Source organism: Erinaceus europaeus, chromosome 10, assembly GCF_950295315.1.
Source record: "Erinaceus europaeus chromosome 10, mEriEur2.1, whole genome shotgun sequence".
Lineage (NCBI taxonomy): Eukaryota > Metazoa > Chordata > Mammalia > Eulipotyphla > Erinaceidae > Erinaceus > Erinaceus europaeus.
Genome location: NC_080171.1, coordinates 28944060 through 28959525, shown reverse-complemented (window position 1 = coordinate 28959525; position 15466 = coordinate 28944060). Strand labels below are relative to the sequence as shown.

General features: G+C 46.5%; 1 protein-coding gene across 6 annotated transcripts in view; it reads left to right on the top strand.

Moving 5' to 3' along the window:
• Positions 1–15466, top strand: part of EXD3 (exonuclease 3'-5' domain containing 3) — a 77640-nt gene that overhangs the window by 52149 nt on the left and 10025 nt on the right. For all 6 annotated transcript variants that reach the window (XM_060199450.1, XM_060199451.1, XM_060199448.1 and 3 more), the window contains 2 exons: positions 12606–12659; positions 12827–12958. In XM_060199450.1, coding sequence (XP_060055433.1) covers positions 12606–12659; positions 12827–12958 — 186 coding nt within the window. The remainder of the gene's footprint in view (positions 1–12605; positions 12660–12826; positions 12959–15466) is intronic.

Below are 15466 nucleotides of genomic sequence, written 5' to 3'. Positions count from 1 at the left end.
TTCAGTTTCAGTAGGATGGAGTCTTAAAAGCATTTTAGTTTAGTTATCTTTTTTTTTAAATATTTACTTACTCCCTTTTGTTGCCCTTGTTGTTTTATTGTTGTAGTTAGTATTGATATCATCATTGTTGGCTAAAATAGTGAGAAATGGAGAGAGGAGGGGAAGACAGAGAGAGGGAGAGAAAGACAGACACCTGCAGACCTGCTTCACCGCCTGTGAAGCGACTCCTCTGCAGGTGGGGAGCCGGGGGCTCAAACTGGGATCCTTACGCCGGTCCTTGCGCTTGGCGCCACATGCGCTTAACCCGCTGCGCTACCACCTGACTTCCAGTTTAGTTATCTTTTAAAAATTGCTTTCTATCTAACTACATTATAGTCAAAGTGTATCGCCTATAGGTGCCCTCTCTCTCTCCTCTCTCTCTCTCTCTCTCTCTCTCTCTCTCTCTCTGTCTCTCTAGCAGAGCAGAGCAGAGCACTGCTCAACTATGGTTTATGGTAGTGCTGGGGTAGAACCTAAGATCTCAGAATCTGAGGCATGAAATTCATTTGCATAATCATTATGCTGGTCCCCCAGCCCTCTAACAATTTATTAACCGTGAAAGTGGTCTTTTAAATAAATGTTCCATGTGGATATATCCGTGTGTGTGTGTGTGTGTGTGTGTGTGTGTGTGTGTGTGTGTGTGTGTGTGTGTGTGTATCTCAATCTTTAATTAGGGTGTTGCTTAAATCATCAGTGTCTTATTTTATTATGTTTCTCCCTGATTCTGTCAAAGAGTAAGAGCTGTCCTGAAGTCTTCAGTGATGGTGACTCCAGCATGTTCTGATAATGGTGTCAGCATTTGCTTCATGTGCATATATGTCTCTGGGGAATGAACTGAGGACCATGTACATACATGGTCCTGCTGAGTTAACCGCCTGGAATCTTTCCTTTTTTCTTTTGCCTGTTAGGGCTTCATTAGCTGTATGATTTCACTGCTTGTGATGGACTCCTTTCCCTTTAATCTTGGATAAGGACAGAGAGAAGAAAGACAGCCCAGCACTGCCCCAGCTTGCAGGAGGCTTCCCTTGGTGCAGGTGCTCCCACGTGGTACTGGGGGCTCAAACCTGCATCCTCATGAACAGCAAAGTGGACACTCTACTGAGGGAGCTATATCTCTACATCCCCTTTGTTAATTATTGTATTTATTTACTCATTTATTGACTAGAAACATAGATAAATTGAGATGTAGGGGGGATAGAGAGGGAGAGAAAAAGAGGGGGCGCCTGCAGCACTGCTTCACCACTTGTGAAGCTCCCCACAGGTGCTTGAATTTAAGTCCTTGTGTGTGCTCAACTAAATGTGCCGCCATGGAATTCCTCCTTGATGGTGGGGAGTGAGCTCAGTAAGGCATTTTTCTACCTACTGAGCTATCTCCCAGCTCCTCCTTTATGCATTTAAAGTAATATTACTGGGTGCATATACACACAACTTCTAGAAGCCTTGTAAATCCACTGAGTGAAGTCCTTCACAACTAATCTTCTGACTTCGTTGTTGCTTTAACTATAAAGTCTGTCTTTAGGAAGACTAGTGCCATTTCTCTAGCATTTCTTGGCTAATTTCAGAGTCTTTTCACCTTCCTCTTTTTAATATTTATTGATTCCATTTTGTTGCCTTTTTTATTGTTGTAGTTATTATTGATGTCATTGTTGTTGGACAGAGAGAAATGGAGAGAGGAGATAGACACCTGCAGACCTGTTTCACCGCTTGTGAAGTGACTCCTCTGCAGGTGGAGAGCCGGGAGCTTGAACTGGGATCCTTATGCTGGTCCTTGCACTTTGCACAACCTGCGCTTAACCCGCTGCGCTACCGCCCGACTCCCCACTTTTCACCTTTCATTAACCTTCCTAGCTCAGTTTAATCTGTAATTTTACACAGTGCTCTAGCTGGGGTTTAAAAAAAATCAAGCCTGGCAAATTTGCTTTTTAAATGGTTGGTTAAATCCATTTACATTTTTGTAATTACTGATGTCATTTGGATTTGGTTGTACTATCTTTGTGGCCTTTTCCCCTTTGTTTCTTACACATTTGTGGACTTTTTTTTTTTTTACTCTCTGTTGTCACCTCAATTAAGTTTGAAAACTATAAACTCTATTTCTGTTCTATTAGGGATTGCCCTGGCAGTATTAACGCCATTATTTGAATTAAAAATGTAGAAAACAATAATGGTTATACAAAAGACTTTAACGCCAGAAGCACCAAAGTTTCCAGGTTCACTCCCCAACACCACCTGATAAGTCAGAGCTGAGTGGTGTTCTAGTAAAAACAGAACCAAAACGTGCGTTGGTTTGGATGGAGCCTGAGCCTTGAGCATGCACAATTTTACTATTCCCAGGTAGAGAGAGAGTGAGAGACTTATCACCACACTGGAATTTCCCGTAGTGCCATGTCCTTCCCATGTGATGCCAAGGTTCAAGTTCAAGTCAAATATATGGCAAGACATAAACCCAGTGACTTTTTTTTTTCCCTTTTGTTGCCCTTGTTGTTTTTTATTGTTGTTGTAGTTATTATTGTTGTTGATGTCATTGCTGCTAGATAGGACAGAGAGAAACGGAGAGAGGAGGGGAAGACAGAGAAAGGGAGAGAAAGATAGACACTTGCAGACCTGCTATCTCTGGCTCCTCAACAAGGTCTGAAGCTAAGACATAGGGGCTGGCAAGTGGCTACCCAGTAGCGCTGCCATGTTACCTACCATGCACGAGGATCCCAGTTAGGAGCATCTGAAGTAGGAAAGCTTCCTGAGTGTTGGAGTGGTTCTTAGGTGTCCCGCCTTCTCTCTGTCTCTCACCTTCTATCTAGAGCAAGGGTGGGGAATATCTGTCTCACAGACTGGAAATCATTTGATCTTGTCCTGCAAGTGCAGGCAAGACTTAAATTCAATAAATCTAGGACCTTTTCTCATAGCAACATTAGGTACTCATTTTGAAGTTGACAATTTCTTTAAAGATTTTATTTACTTATTAATGAGAAAGATAGGAGAGACAGAAAGAACCACACATCACTTTGGTGCATGTGCTGCTGGGGATTGAACTCAGGACCTCATGCTTGATAGTTTAGTGCCTTAGCCACTGAGCCATCCTCCGGACCACAGAAGTTGATAATTTTATACTATGTTTGTGCTACTGCCCAGCCCCCAAAGTTGATAATTTTGTATGTTCTGTGAATGATATAATATGCAAGTGGTCCTTGGCAGAAATAAAGCTTTCCCATTCCTGATATAAAAGAAAGAAAAAACTGGCCACTGTGAGCAGTGTAGTCATGAGTGAAGGCTCTGTGAATCCCAGTGATAACTCTAGCAGCAAATGATAATTATTATTAAACATGTACATATTTACATTATTATTTAGCATTAACACAGATATCTTAGATCATTTTAGTTTTCTCAGCCTTTTCCTGTCTTTCCAGTTCTGATTTTCTAGCATCTAAATATAATGTTTTTTAAAAAAATATTTATTTATTTATTCCCTTTTCTTGCCCTTGTTTTATTGTTGTAGTTATTATTGGTGTCATTGTTGTTGGATAGGACAGAGAGAAATAGAGAGAGGAGGGGAAGACCGAGAGGGGAGAGAAAGATAGGCACCTGCAGACTTGCTTCACCACCTGTGAAGGGACTCCCCTACAGGTGGGGAGCCAGGGGCTCGAACTGGGATCCTTACACTTTGTACTTTGTGCCACATGCACTTAGCCTGCTGCACTACCACCCGACTCCCCGGTTTTTCTTTTTCTTTTAATTTATTTATTTTACTTGATAGAACAGAGGGAAATTGAGAGGGAGGGGAGAGAGAGAGACAGAGAGACACCTGTAACTCTACTTCACTGCCCGTGAAGCTTTTCCCTGTAGGTGGGGACTGGTGGCTTGAACCCAGGTCCTTGTGTACTTAAACAGGTGCACCACTACCCGGCCCCCAACGTGGTTTTTCTTACTTCTAGAAACTAGGCACTATCACAAGTGTGCTATGAGTATGAAGCTTTCTGAGTATGTGAAGCATGCTCACTCCTGCACAAGACTTTGGCTCAAGGAAAAGCAGGTCTCTCTCCTTCTCTCTCTCTCATTCTCTCTGTTACTTTGGATAGGACAGGAAGAAATTGAGAGGGAAGGAGGAAATAGGGGGAGAGAGAGACAGAGACACTTACAGCACTGCTTCACTATCTGTGAAGTTTTCCCTGCTGCAGGTAAAGACTGAGGACTTGAACCTGCATCCTTGCACATAGTAACGTGTGCACTGAACTGGATGGGTTCAGCCACTAAATCATCGCTTTCTCAGGAAAGGTCTGCCTTGGCTGCATCTTCTTCAACCATTTCACTCTCTCTTGAGTGCTATGAATTCCGTGGGGCCCCTGAGTTCTGGGCTGCACTATCGTGGTACATCTCTTACCCCTTCTTTCTGTGGCTGCACCTTCCTGCACTGCTTTCCCTGTGTTTACTTTAGTTATGCATGTGGGTTTTGAATCGACTTAGTTGTGTTTTTTTTTTCCCATCACACTGTTGTATGTTTGTTATCACTAAAGAATAACCACTGGCTCTACTGCTTTTGCTCTTCCTGTGTTTGTGGTAAAATATACATAATGTGAAATTTCCCGGTTTAGTCATGCTTAAGAGTGCAGGTACATTCACACTGTTGTGTAGCCACCACCACTGTCTGTTATCAGGAGGGAAAATAAAGCTGCCAGGCTTTACTGGGGATTTGTGGCCACATGACTCCACCGGTCCTGGTAGACACACACACATGCACTCTCCCTCTCTCCTCCCCTTTTTTTTCCAGATGGGGAGAGAGAGAAGGGGGGGAACCACATCATTTGTGAAGCTCCCCTTTTGTGTGGTGCTCCATGTGGTGGCTGGGGTCTCAAACCTGGGTCCTTGTACATGGTAAAAATGTGCTCACTACTGAGTGAGCTACCTCCTTGTCCTCCTGTTTTCAGAAGTTTTTTTTTTTTTTAATCTTTCCAAAGAAAAAAAAAGGTTATTTATTTATTTAGTTAGTTAGTTTAATGAGACATGTTGGGGGAGAGAGAAAGAGAGGTACCAGAGCATTGCTCAGCTATGTGGTGCTGAGGATTCAACCTGGGACCTCAGACTCAGGCATGAAAATCTTTTCATATAAAAACAAAGCCTTTGTGGTCTGTGAGGTGGCGCAGTGATTAAAACTTTGGACTCTCAGGGATCAGGCGGTAGCTCGGTGGGTTAAGTGCATGTGGCGCGAAACGCAACCACTGGCGTAAGGATCCCAGTCTGAGCCCCCCCCCCCTCACCTGCAGGGGAATCGCTTTACAGGCTGTGAAGCTGGTTTGCAGGTGTCTGTCTTTCTCTCCCCCTCTGTCTTCCCCTCCTCTCTCCGTTCCTCTCTGTACTATCCAAGGACGAACAACATCAACAATAACAATAATAACCACATCAAGGCTATAACAACAAGGGCAACAAAAGGGGGAGAAAATGGCCTCCAGGAGCAGTGGATTCATGGTGCAGGCACTGAGCCCCAGTAATAACCCTGGAGGTAAAAACAAAAACAAAAAAAAAACTTTGGACTCTCAAGCATGAGGTCCAGAGTTCGATCCCCGGCAGCACATGTGCCAGAGTGATGTCTGGTTCTTTCTCTCTCCTCTTTTCGTTCTCATTAATAAATAAATTAAATTAAATTAAGTTAAAAAAAACCTTTGTCCCCAGTGAATTCTGTCCTCACCACCATCCTTCCTGCTGACCCATGCCTACCACATCTGACTGTACAGATGTGACCCCTCCAGGATCTCACAGCACTGGGACCTCACAGGTTCTACAGTCTGTGACAGCACAGTGTGCTCAAGGCCCACCATGGATTAGCAGATGTCAGAATCCCTTTTTTCTAAAAAAATTTTTATTTATAAAACGGAAATATTGACAAGACTGTAGGATAAGAAAGGTACCTTCCCATACAATTCCTTCCACCAGAACGTTGAATCTAATCCCCTCCCTGGATAGCTTCCTATTCTTTTTTTTTTTTTCATTAATTGGGAGATTAATGTTTTACAGTTGTCAGTAAATACAATAGTTTGTACATGCATAACATTTCTCAGTTTTCCACATAACAATACAACCCCCACTAGGTCCTCTCTCATACTTTTCTAGGACCTGTACTCTCTTAAATTTAAGTAAAAAATTGTGTGTGTGTGTGTGCACACGCACAGGTATGTGTATGATGTCTACTCAGAGAGTCTCTTTGCATAACTATTATGCTATCTACCCCCCATATTTACTTTTTTTTCTTTTTGCTTCTAGAATTGTCGCTGGGGCTTGGTGCCTGCACTATGAATCCACTGCTCCTGGAGGCCATTTCCCCCATTTTGTTGTCCTTGTTGTTGCCCTTGTTATTGTTGTTATTATTGACATTACTATTGGATAGGAAAGAGAGAGGAGGGAAGACGGGGGGGGGGGGGAGAGAAAGATAAACACCTGTAGACCTGATTCACTGCCCATGAAGTGACCCCTCTGTAGGTGGGGAGCCAGGGGCTTCAACCAGGATCCTTACACTGGTCCTTGTGCTTCACATCATGTGTATTTAACCCACTGTGCTACTGCCTGGCCCTCCATGTTCACTCATTTGTTTATTTATTGATGTATACTTGGATTCTATCTATATATTTTTTCCCAAGGTAGCACGGGGGAGTGAACTGAGAGTCATGCATGATACTACCAAGTGGCCTTCCTGATCCACTTTTTAGATTTTATATCCTTAGAAGTGAAAAGAGAAACAGGCAGACTGGGGAGAAAAGGGGAGAGACATCCAGTCACCATTGTACCATCCATGGAGCAGCCTTGATGCTGCTTATGGTGCTGCCACCAAGGTTTGAACCCAGGGCCTTAGGAACAGTGAGATACACACTCTACTCCCTGAGCTATCTCCCAGCCCTGTTTCTGCCTTTTGGCTGTGTGAAAATGCTGTCCTTCACCCTTGTGTGCAAGCATCTGTTCCAGTTTCTGCTTTTAGTCCTTCTACATTCCCCCAGTAGTGCATGGGCTTCTGTGGTCTCCTCATCCTTCTCAGTACTTTAAAAAGTGGGGTGACGGGGGGCTGGGTGATAGCACAGCGGGTTAAGCACACATGGTGCAAAGTGCAAGGACCAGCGTAAGGAACCCAGTTCGAGCCCTTAGCTCTCCCCACCTGCAGGGGGTTGCTTTGCATGCAGTGAAGCAGGTCTGCAGGTGTCTGTCTCTCCTCCCCATCTCTGTCTTCCCCTTCTTTCTTGATTTCTCTCTGTCCTATCCAACAACGACAGCTATGACAACAATAACAACTACAAGGACAACAAAATGGGAAAAATAGCCTCCAGGAGCAGTGGATTCACCCCAGCAATAACCCTGGATGCAAAAGAAAAAATATTTTTTAAAAAAGTATATATGTAAATAAAGAGAGAACCAGAACATCACTCAGGAACATGCAATGCCAGGGATCAAATTCAGAGCCACATACTTGAAAGTCCAGCACCCCATCTACTGTGCACCAGCACCTTCTCATTAATGTTTAAATAAAAGCCATCCTTGTGGGTGTGCGGTAGCATCTCACTGTGGTTTGGGTTTGCATTTCCCTAGTGACCCTGAATGTCTTTGTGTGTGTGTGTGTGTGTGTGTTGATAGTCTATTTGTTTATTTTTCTATAGAGAAATGCCTGTTTAAACTTCTTTATCATTGACTTACCATTGACTCACAGTAGTGTACAGTTTTTGGAGTATAGTTTCACAACTGTGTATGTGTATAAGACTCATCACACACACACACACATACACACACAAACACACAAAGTTCCAGTGCTGTTCCACCAGAAACATCCCCTGACTCTATCCTTAGCACCAACACCTCTTCCCCATCCATTCCTTCTGATAATCACTATAGTTTGCAAAGAGTTAGTTGGTTTTGTTATGACTTTTTTTTTTTGCAAGTTCATTTGTATTATCTGTGGTCAGCATGTGAGTAAAACCAAGCAGTTGCTGGCTTTCACTTCCTTCTTTCATTTAGCACAATCACCTCCAGTTCCATCCATTTTGTATCAAAAGACACAGTGTCATCTGTTTTCATGACAAGCAGTATTCCATTAAAATTTTTTTTTTTTTTACTTACTCATGTATTTGATAGGACAGAGGGCAATTGAGAGGGAAGGGGAAACTGAGGGAAAGAGAGAGAGAGAGAGACACCTGCAGCATTGCTTCACCAATTGTGAAGCTTTTCCTCTGCAGGTGGGGACTGGGGTCTGAACCCAAGTCTTTACGCATTGTAGTGTGTGCACTCAACTAGGTGCGTCACTGGCTGGTCCATGCAATATTCCATTTGAGGTATATAATCTGTGACTTCGAGAGTCCATTATCTGGTGAAGGGCATTTAGATTGCTTCCATGTTTTGGCTATTGTGAATAGTGCTGCTATGAACATAGGTGAACTTAGAACCTTTCAAATTAGTGTTTTCATGTCATTTGGATAAATGCCTAGCTCTGTAGTAGCTGTGCAGAATCATAAGATAATTCCCGTACTTTATGGAATCTCCATGTCATTTTCCAGAGGGGCTGCACCAGTTTGTATTCCCAGCAGCAGTGTAGCAGACTTCCTTTTTCCCACCCTCACCAGCACTTGTTGTTTCAACCTTTTTGATGTAGGCCATTCTCATTAGTGTGAGATGGTATTTCATTTGTGGTTTTAATTTGCATTTCTCTGATAATAAGTGATGTGAACCTTTTTCTTTTCTCCTGTGCCTGTGGGTTATCTGTAAGTCTTTTGTGGAGAAGTATCTATTCAAATTGCTTGCCCATGTTTTTTGTTAAGTTGCTTGGTTTTCAGTTGTTGATTTGTATAGATACTGAGCCCCAGTGCCACATGGGAGCACCAGAGAGTTCCATGGATGGTGGAGTGGCATTGGTGTATCTCCCTCTCTCTATCCAGAGTAGAAAACTGGTCCAGGGAGGCCACTCAGCAATATCAAATATCACATTTCTCTAGGACTGGAGTTCATTCCCCAGCAACAGATATATGTGTGTGTGTGTGTGTGTGTGTGTGTGTGTGTGTGTGTGTGTGTGTATATAGTGTCAAGCCCTTATCTGACATCAGATGTACAATGTCTTCTTCCAATTGCTAGGTTGACTTTTGTCTTTGTGGTGGTTTCATTCACTGTAACAAAACTTTTAAACTTGATGTAGTCTTCATTTGTTTATTCTTCCTTTAATTTCCCTTGCCATTGGGATTGAATCTGCGAATACATCTCTGATGTTAAGGTCCTGGGTTGTATCACCTACGACTTTATGGTTTCAGGTTTATTATCCAAGGCTTTAATCCATTCTGAGTTGATTTTTGTGTATGGTCTAGTTTCACTTTTTTCCATTGCCACCTGGGTTATCACTGGGACTTGGTACCTGCACAATTCCACCACTCCCAGCATCTTTTTTTTTTTTTCTTTCAGTTGTTTTCAGTTTTCTGTTCAGTTTCCCCAGCACCATTTTTTTAATGCCCCTTATCCATTTTTTAATTGGATAGCTACTTACTTTCTTGTTACTGATTTGTAGGGGTGCTTTCTACATTCTGGGTATTAATCCCTGTTTCTATATGATTTGAAAATATTCTCACCCATTCTGTGATATTTTTTTCAGTTTCTGTTTGTCTTCATTAGAACTTTGTGACTCTGGGCTGATTTTTTTTTTTTTCCGGACAGAGAAGTGGGGAGAGAGATACCACAGCAATGATGCTTCCCCTATGCTGTGACACTCTCATGTGGTGTGTCAGGGACTTGAACACATGGCAGAGGTGCCCACCCCAGCACCATCACTTTGTTAGGAGTTTCTTTAACATAAAACAGTTTGTTTGTTTGTTTTTATTTTTCCTGCAATACACTTCATCCGTTTTTAATTTTGTTGCCTTTGCTTTTGTGGGTCAACCCACAAAATCCAAGTGCAGTGTGGTGACATTTTCCGTGCTTTAAAGTTTTGTTCTCACATTTCTGAGTTGGCCCCTTGCATCCTCCTGAGACAACTCCGAGGATGCAAGTTGAACACACAGAGAGCTGTGGTGTCACCTCCTTAGTGGTGTCTTCCTGTGGCCTTCAGGAGCTGCTATAGGGCCTTGGTTCCTTGTGCATGGAGACTCTGGTGACCTCTTCCTCTTCCAGTGTGAGGAGACATCCAGGTTCACCCTGTTTACCTTCTGCCTCAGCTGAACCAGCCATTTATCTAAACAGTCCAGGCTCCGTTTTGAGAGGAATCAAGTTAGAAGCCAGTCCTGGGGGCTCAAAAGAGAGCTCACTGGGTAGGGGCATGCCTTGCTCTGCACTTGGCCAGCACCACGGGGGAAGTGCTTTGGCATCAGAGGAGGTTCTGGTGCTATGGTGGCTCTCCCTTTCTGTCTACTCTCAGAATCAAAGAGACCCAAGGAATCAGCAAGATAGTCACCTAGATGGTGTGCTTTCTTGGTCATGCATCTGACCCAGGTTCCGGCCCAGCCCCCACTGCACTGGGCGCAGCCTTAGTGCTCTGCTGTCTTTCCCTCTTTCCCTCCATCTCTGGCTCTCAGTTTCTGTCTGGAAAAGCCACCTGGAGGGTGTCAGGTGGTAGCTCAGCACGTTAAGCACACATGGCAGGAAGTGCAAGGACTAGTGTAAGGACCCAGGTTTGAGCCTCTGGCTCCCCACCTGCAAGGGGGTCACTTCACAGGCGGTGAAGCAGGTCTGCAGGTATCTGTCTGTCTTTCTCTCCCCCTCTCTGTCTTCCCTCCTTTCTGGATTTCTCTCTGTCTTACTCAACAGCAACATCAATGGCAACAATAACAGTAATGACAACAAGGGCAACAAAATGGGGAAAATGGCCTCCAGGAGCAGTGGATTCGTAGGGCAGGCACTAGACCTCAGAAATAACCCTGGAGGCAAAAAAAAAAAAAAAAAGACACCTGGAAGCAGTGAAGCCCTAGAAGAAGGAAGAGGGGGAGGGGTGAAGGGGGTGGAGGTGAGGAGAGGACTATGATAACAACAACGACATGACCTCAGAGCAGTGAAACTGTTTGGGCCCCATCTCCACAAAAGAATGAAATCAGTTTGGGAACAGGGTGCCCATAGCTATCATGCAAGACCTTTTGTTTCTGGGCCTCTGAGGATGTGGAGTGATAAAATACTTTGTGTGTGTGTGTGTGTGTAATTCTAAAATATTGTACTCAGATCTGAGGCCAACAACTTAACCCCCTTCATTCTAATCATATATTGTCTCCTTACTTGGTGGCAGACACTAATACATGTGCCCTGCTGCCTGCTTTATGTCACAGCTCATGCCAAGAACAACCAGAAGAGCAGCAGTGTTATCACCCCAGTGTCACCTCAGTGTGTGTGTGTGTGTGTTTCTGGGCTGCAGTACAACCTCAGGGTGACAGGGAGCCAATATACTGTTTCTGTGACACTTGGAAGGACCCACTGTCTTTGAATTTTTAGGAACTGATTTTTTTTAAAAAATGTTATTAAAAAAAAAAATATATATATATATTAATGAAAGGAGGTGTAGGTGCCATGTGGTGGCACACATTACAGTGCACAAGAACCGGGGTTCAAGCCCCTGGTCATCACCTTTAGGCAGAAAGCTTCATGAATTGTGAAACAGTGTAGAAGGTGTCTTTCTCCTTCTGTGTCTCCCCCTTCTATCTCAATTTCTCTCTGTCTCTATCCAAAATAAATATATTAATGAACGGGGATGGGAAAGAACCAGAGCATCACTCTGGCACATGCACTGCTGGGAATTGAACTTAGGATCTCATGCCTGAAAAGTACAACACTTGGGAGTTGGGTGGTAGCGCATCAGGTTAAGCACAGGTGGCGCAAAGTGCAAGGACCAGAGTAAGGATCGCGGTTCGAGCCCCTGGCTCCCCATCTGCAGGGGCGTCACTTCACAAGCAGTGAGGCAGGTCTCCAGGTATCTATCTTTCTCTCCCCCTCTCTGTCTTCCCCTCCTCTCTGTGTTTCTCTCTATCCTATCTAATGATGACATCAACAACAATAATAACTACAACAATAAAACAAGGGCAACAAAAGAGAATAAATAATAAAGTGGATCTTTAAAAAAAAGATTTTAAGGGAGTCAGGCAGTAGCACAGCAGGTTAAGCACACGTAGCGCAAAGCCCAAGGACTTAAGTAAGGATCCCGGGTTGAGCCCCTGGCTTCCCACCTGCAGGGGAGCCAGGGGCTCGAACGAGGATTCTTACGCAAGTCCTTGGGCTTTGCGCTACATGCGCTTAACCCGCTGTGCTACCGCCTGACTCACTGCTTTTCTTTTCTGTCAAAGTACTGCTCACCTGTGGCTAGTGGTGGTGTTGGGAATTGAACCTGGCATCTTTTGCATACAAACTCTATGCACATGTGCTATGCTATCTCCCCATCAGGACTGCTTGCAAAGTGTGATTTTGCTTGCAGTTTGATGAACTGTTTGTATGGTCTTAAGGCCAAATCAGTAAAGCGACTAATGCTTAGATGTGGCGGCAGGAAGCGAGCTGAGGCAGCTGGAATGGGAGGGTAGAGGCAGGGATAGAGGGAAGCAGCCCCTGCCCAGCATGCCCCCACCCGCTCACCGCAGCTCTTGTCTCCTGTGCAGTTGGCCAGGCAAGAGGGAAGGATCATCCTGACTTCAGGACTGCCGTACCACAAGGTAAGGGCCCGCAGACAGCACAGAGCCCCTGTGCTGTAGCCCTGGCCCTTCTTGCATGCAGCTCATCAGCTTGGTGGCTAATCAGACACCACTGTCCTGTCAGGCTGGGCCAAGGAAGGGGCTGGGTGGTTGTGTGACCCCTGCTTAGCATCTGCTTGTCTCCACAGCTCCAGGCCCAGGTCAGGGCCGGCCGCTGTCTCTCTGTTGACTGCTCCCTCAAGGCCCAGCAGCAGGCAATGGCTGTGCTCAAACATTTCAACGTTCGAGTCACCCTCTCAGACATCTTCAGCCGCTGTCAGGTGGGTTCCACCTCAGGCCTGGCGTAGGCCAGCAGGATGCTGGGAACTGCCTCTGGGGCATTGAGGGGGGCATGGGGCCGTGTGTTTCAGCATTTCTGCTCCTCTAATCTGCCGCCTTCTTGCTTTCTTCCATGCCGTGCTCTGGCACTAGTTAGCACTTGGCGAAGGGCCAATAGGTCATATTTAAGGGTTTCCTCTTGCCCAGCCGGCCTCCTTTTGGGTCAAGTACAGGGAGCTGTGGTGGTCAGATTTGACTGAGGGCAGAGGCAGGGATTTCCAGGCTGTGTCCACTCTGACTTCTAGCAAGTTCTGAGCAGGAAGCTCTCCATGTAAGGCAGCTGTGGGGTACAGGCCAATGTTCCTGACACTGGGGTTGGGGTGTACAGGGTACAGTGTGGGGGGGGGGGATGCTTAGGGAGTGATTCTGGCCCTTGGTGAGAGTGCTGTTCTAGAACATTCTGGAGCTCTGGCCATGATGATGTTCTACCAGGAGCAGCAACCAGCCCAGCTTGAAGAGATTTTTTTCTTCTTGGTTTGTTTGTTTGCTTGGCATGTCAGGGATTTTATACCTGTGTGATATCCATCAGTCCTGGTGGACTTTTCCTTCCTTCAAGCCTAATATATAGAGGAGAAGAGACACAGAGGGAGGAGAGACACCACGGTACCTGTTGTGCATGGTAACCCCATGTAGTACTGGGGGCTCAAACCTGGTCCTCACACAAGGTTAAGTGTGTGCTCTCTCCTGATGCCTGGGGGTAAATTTTGGATTCTGCTGGGTCTCTGCCATAGCTTTACATAGTGGACATCTCTGTGCCCAGCATCCTTGAAGCAGATGCCTGACAAGATGGGGGAAGCCCTGTTTGGGAACCTGCTGCCAGCCTGGTCCCATCATGCAGGCCCTTAGCCCCATCCCCACCCCCACTCCCCACCCTGGCCCCCAAGGCCCTTTGCTTCCCAGGAGGTGGGAAAATGTGCTTGGGGACCTTTTCCTTTGGCTTTGAGCTCCGGAACGACAGGAACAGCATTGCAGCCTGGCTTTGTCTGTGTTCAGGCCAGGAGTGCTGTAAAGACCCCAGGAAGTCCAGGATGCTGTGAGGCATCTTAATGAGCTTCTCAGAGCCTCAAAGGAGCATTTTCTTAAGCAAACAGGAAGTGAGTGGCTGGTAGCACCCCCACCTCCCCAATTTGCGTGCTGGGGATGAGGGGGGTTATGTGTGCACCCAGTATTCCTCCAGACCTCAGAAGTCAGGGGAAAGGTGATACTCCAGGCTGGTAGTCCCCAGCCCATGGGGTCATGGGGGAGGGAGCAGGGGGTGAAGTGAGTGCTGTGTGAACAAGTGGGGCAGTTGTGGGGAGATCAAAGGCTGGGGTGGAGTTAATGCTACACCCTGACCATGGGGCTCAGGGAGTGCAGACAGGACTGTATCCACTGTGCACAGCTCCTCAGGGGGCCGATGGGGAGGGGGGCAGGAGGGCTCAGCATGGGAAACTGTGTGCCCCCGCCCCAAGTGTACCACCCATAAGTGAACACAGAAAAGTGCCATGTGGATGCCAAGGGGAAAGTCTTAGGGGTGACCCCACCATCTTCCCTCTGTCTTCCCACCAGAGCAAGGGGCTGGGGGAGCAGGCATCCCAGTGGGCTGGGTTGGTGGCACAAAGCTCACAGGGACTGCCCAGGGAGCTGTGGGGGACAGGGTGGCTGGCTGGGCCCCAACATCTCCTGAGAGCCATTGCTGCCAGGCAAGTATCCATTTTCTTCCTCTTCCTTCTGCTATTTTGGTGTCACTCCAAGAAGGAGAGCCTCCCAAGGGCCTGTGGCCTGAATGATGCTGGCCTTGCCCTGCCCCTGCTCCACCACACACCCCTGCCCTGGGCATGGAGGTCTGAGTTCTGGGGCGCATGCTGGCGTAGACGGAGACCCTCTGGGGCCTTGGCTAGAGCCCCAAAGCCCTGAGGGTCTTGCAGGGAGCAGGGTCGTGACCCCAGAGCTGGCGACCTGGGATTGTTCAGCAGCAACGTCCGCCAAAAGGACATTCCCAGTGCTGTCCACCCTGGGAAAATATTTTATCAAAGAAATTTGGGTTTTAAAAAAAAAGTCTATGCCGACCCCCTGACACATCTATTTTTTACTGTCCCTGTGGTCCCTGAGTGGGAGTGGAGGAGTCTCCTGGAAGTAGGTGACATCACCCCCCGGAAGTGGGCACCCAGAGGGACGACCACTGCAGGACAGTGACCTGGAGCCCGAGGGCCTGGGATAGAGCAACCTGGATTTGAGGGGCCAAGTTGGGGGGGGGTGATTTGGAGGGGGTGTCTAGCCTCAGTCAGAGAGAGATATCTCAGGTGGGGCAGCAGGGGGCTCTGGGGAAGCCAAAACGTGTAGGCCCCAATGTGGGGAGGGGGGTGGCAGTGTATAGGCCCCATCCCAGGGCCCGGGGACCCTCCCCTGGTCCTGCTGGCTGAGTGCAGACACAGGACAGACAGGAAGAGGCACAGGACCGCTGACCCCGC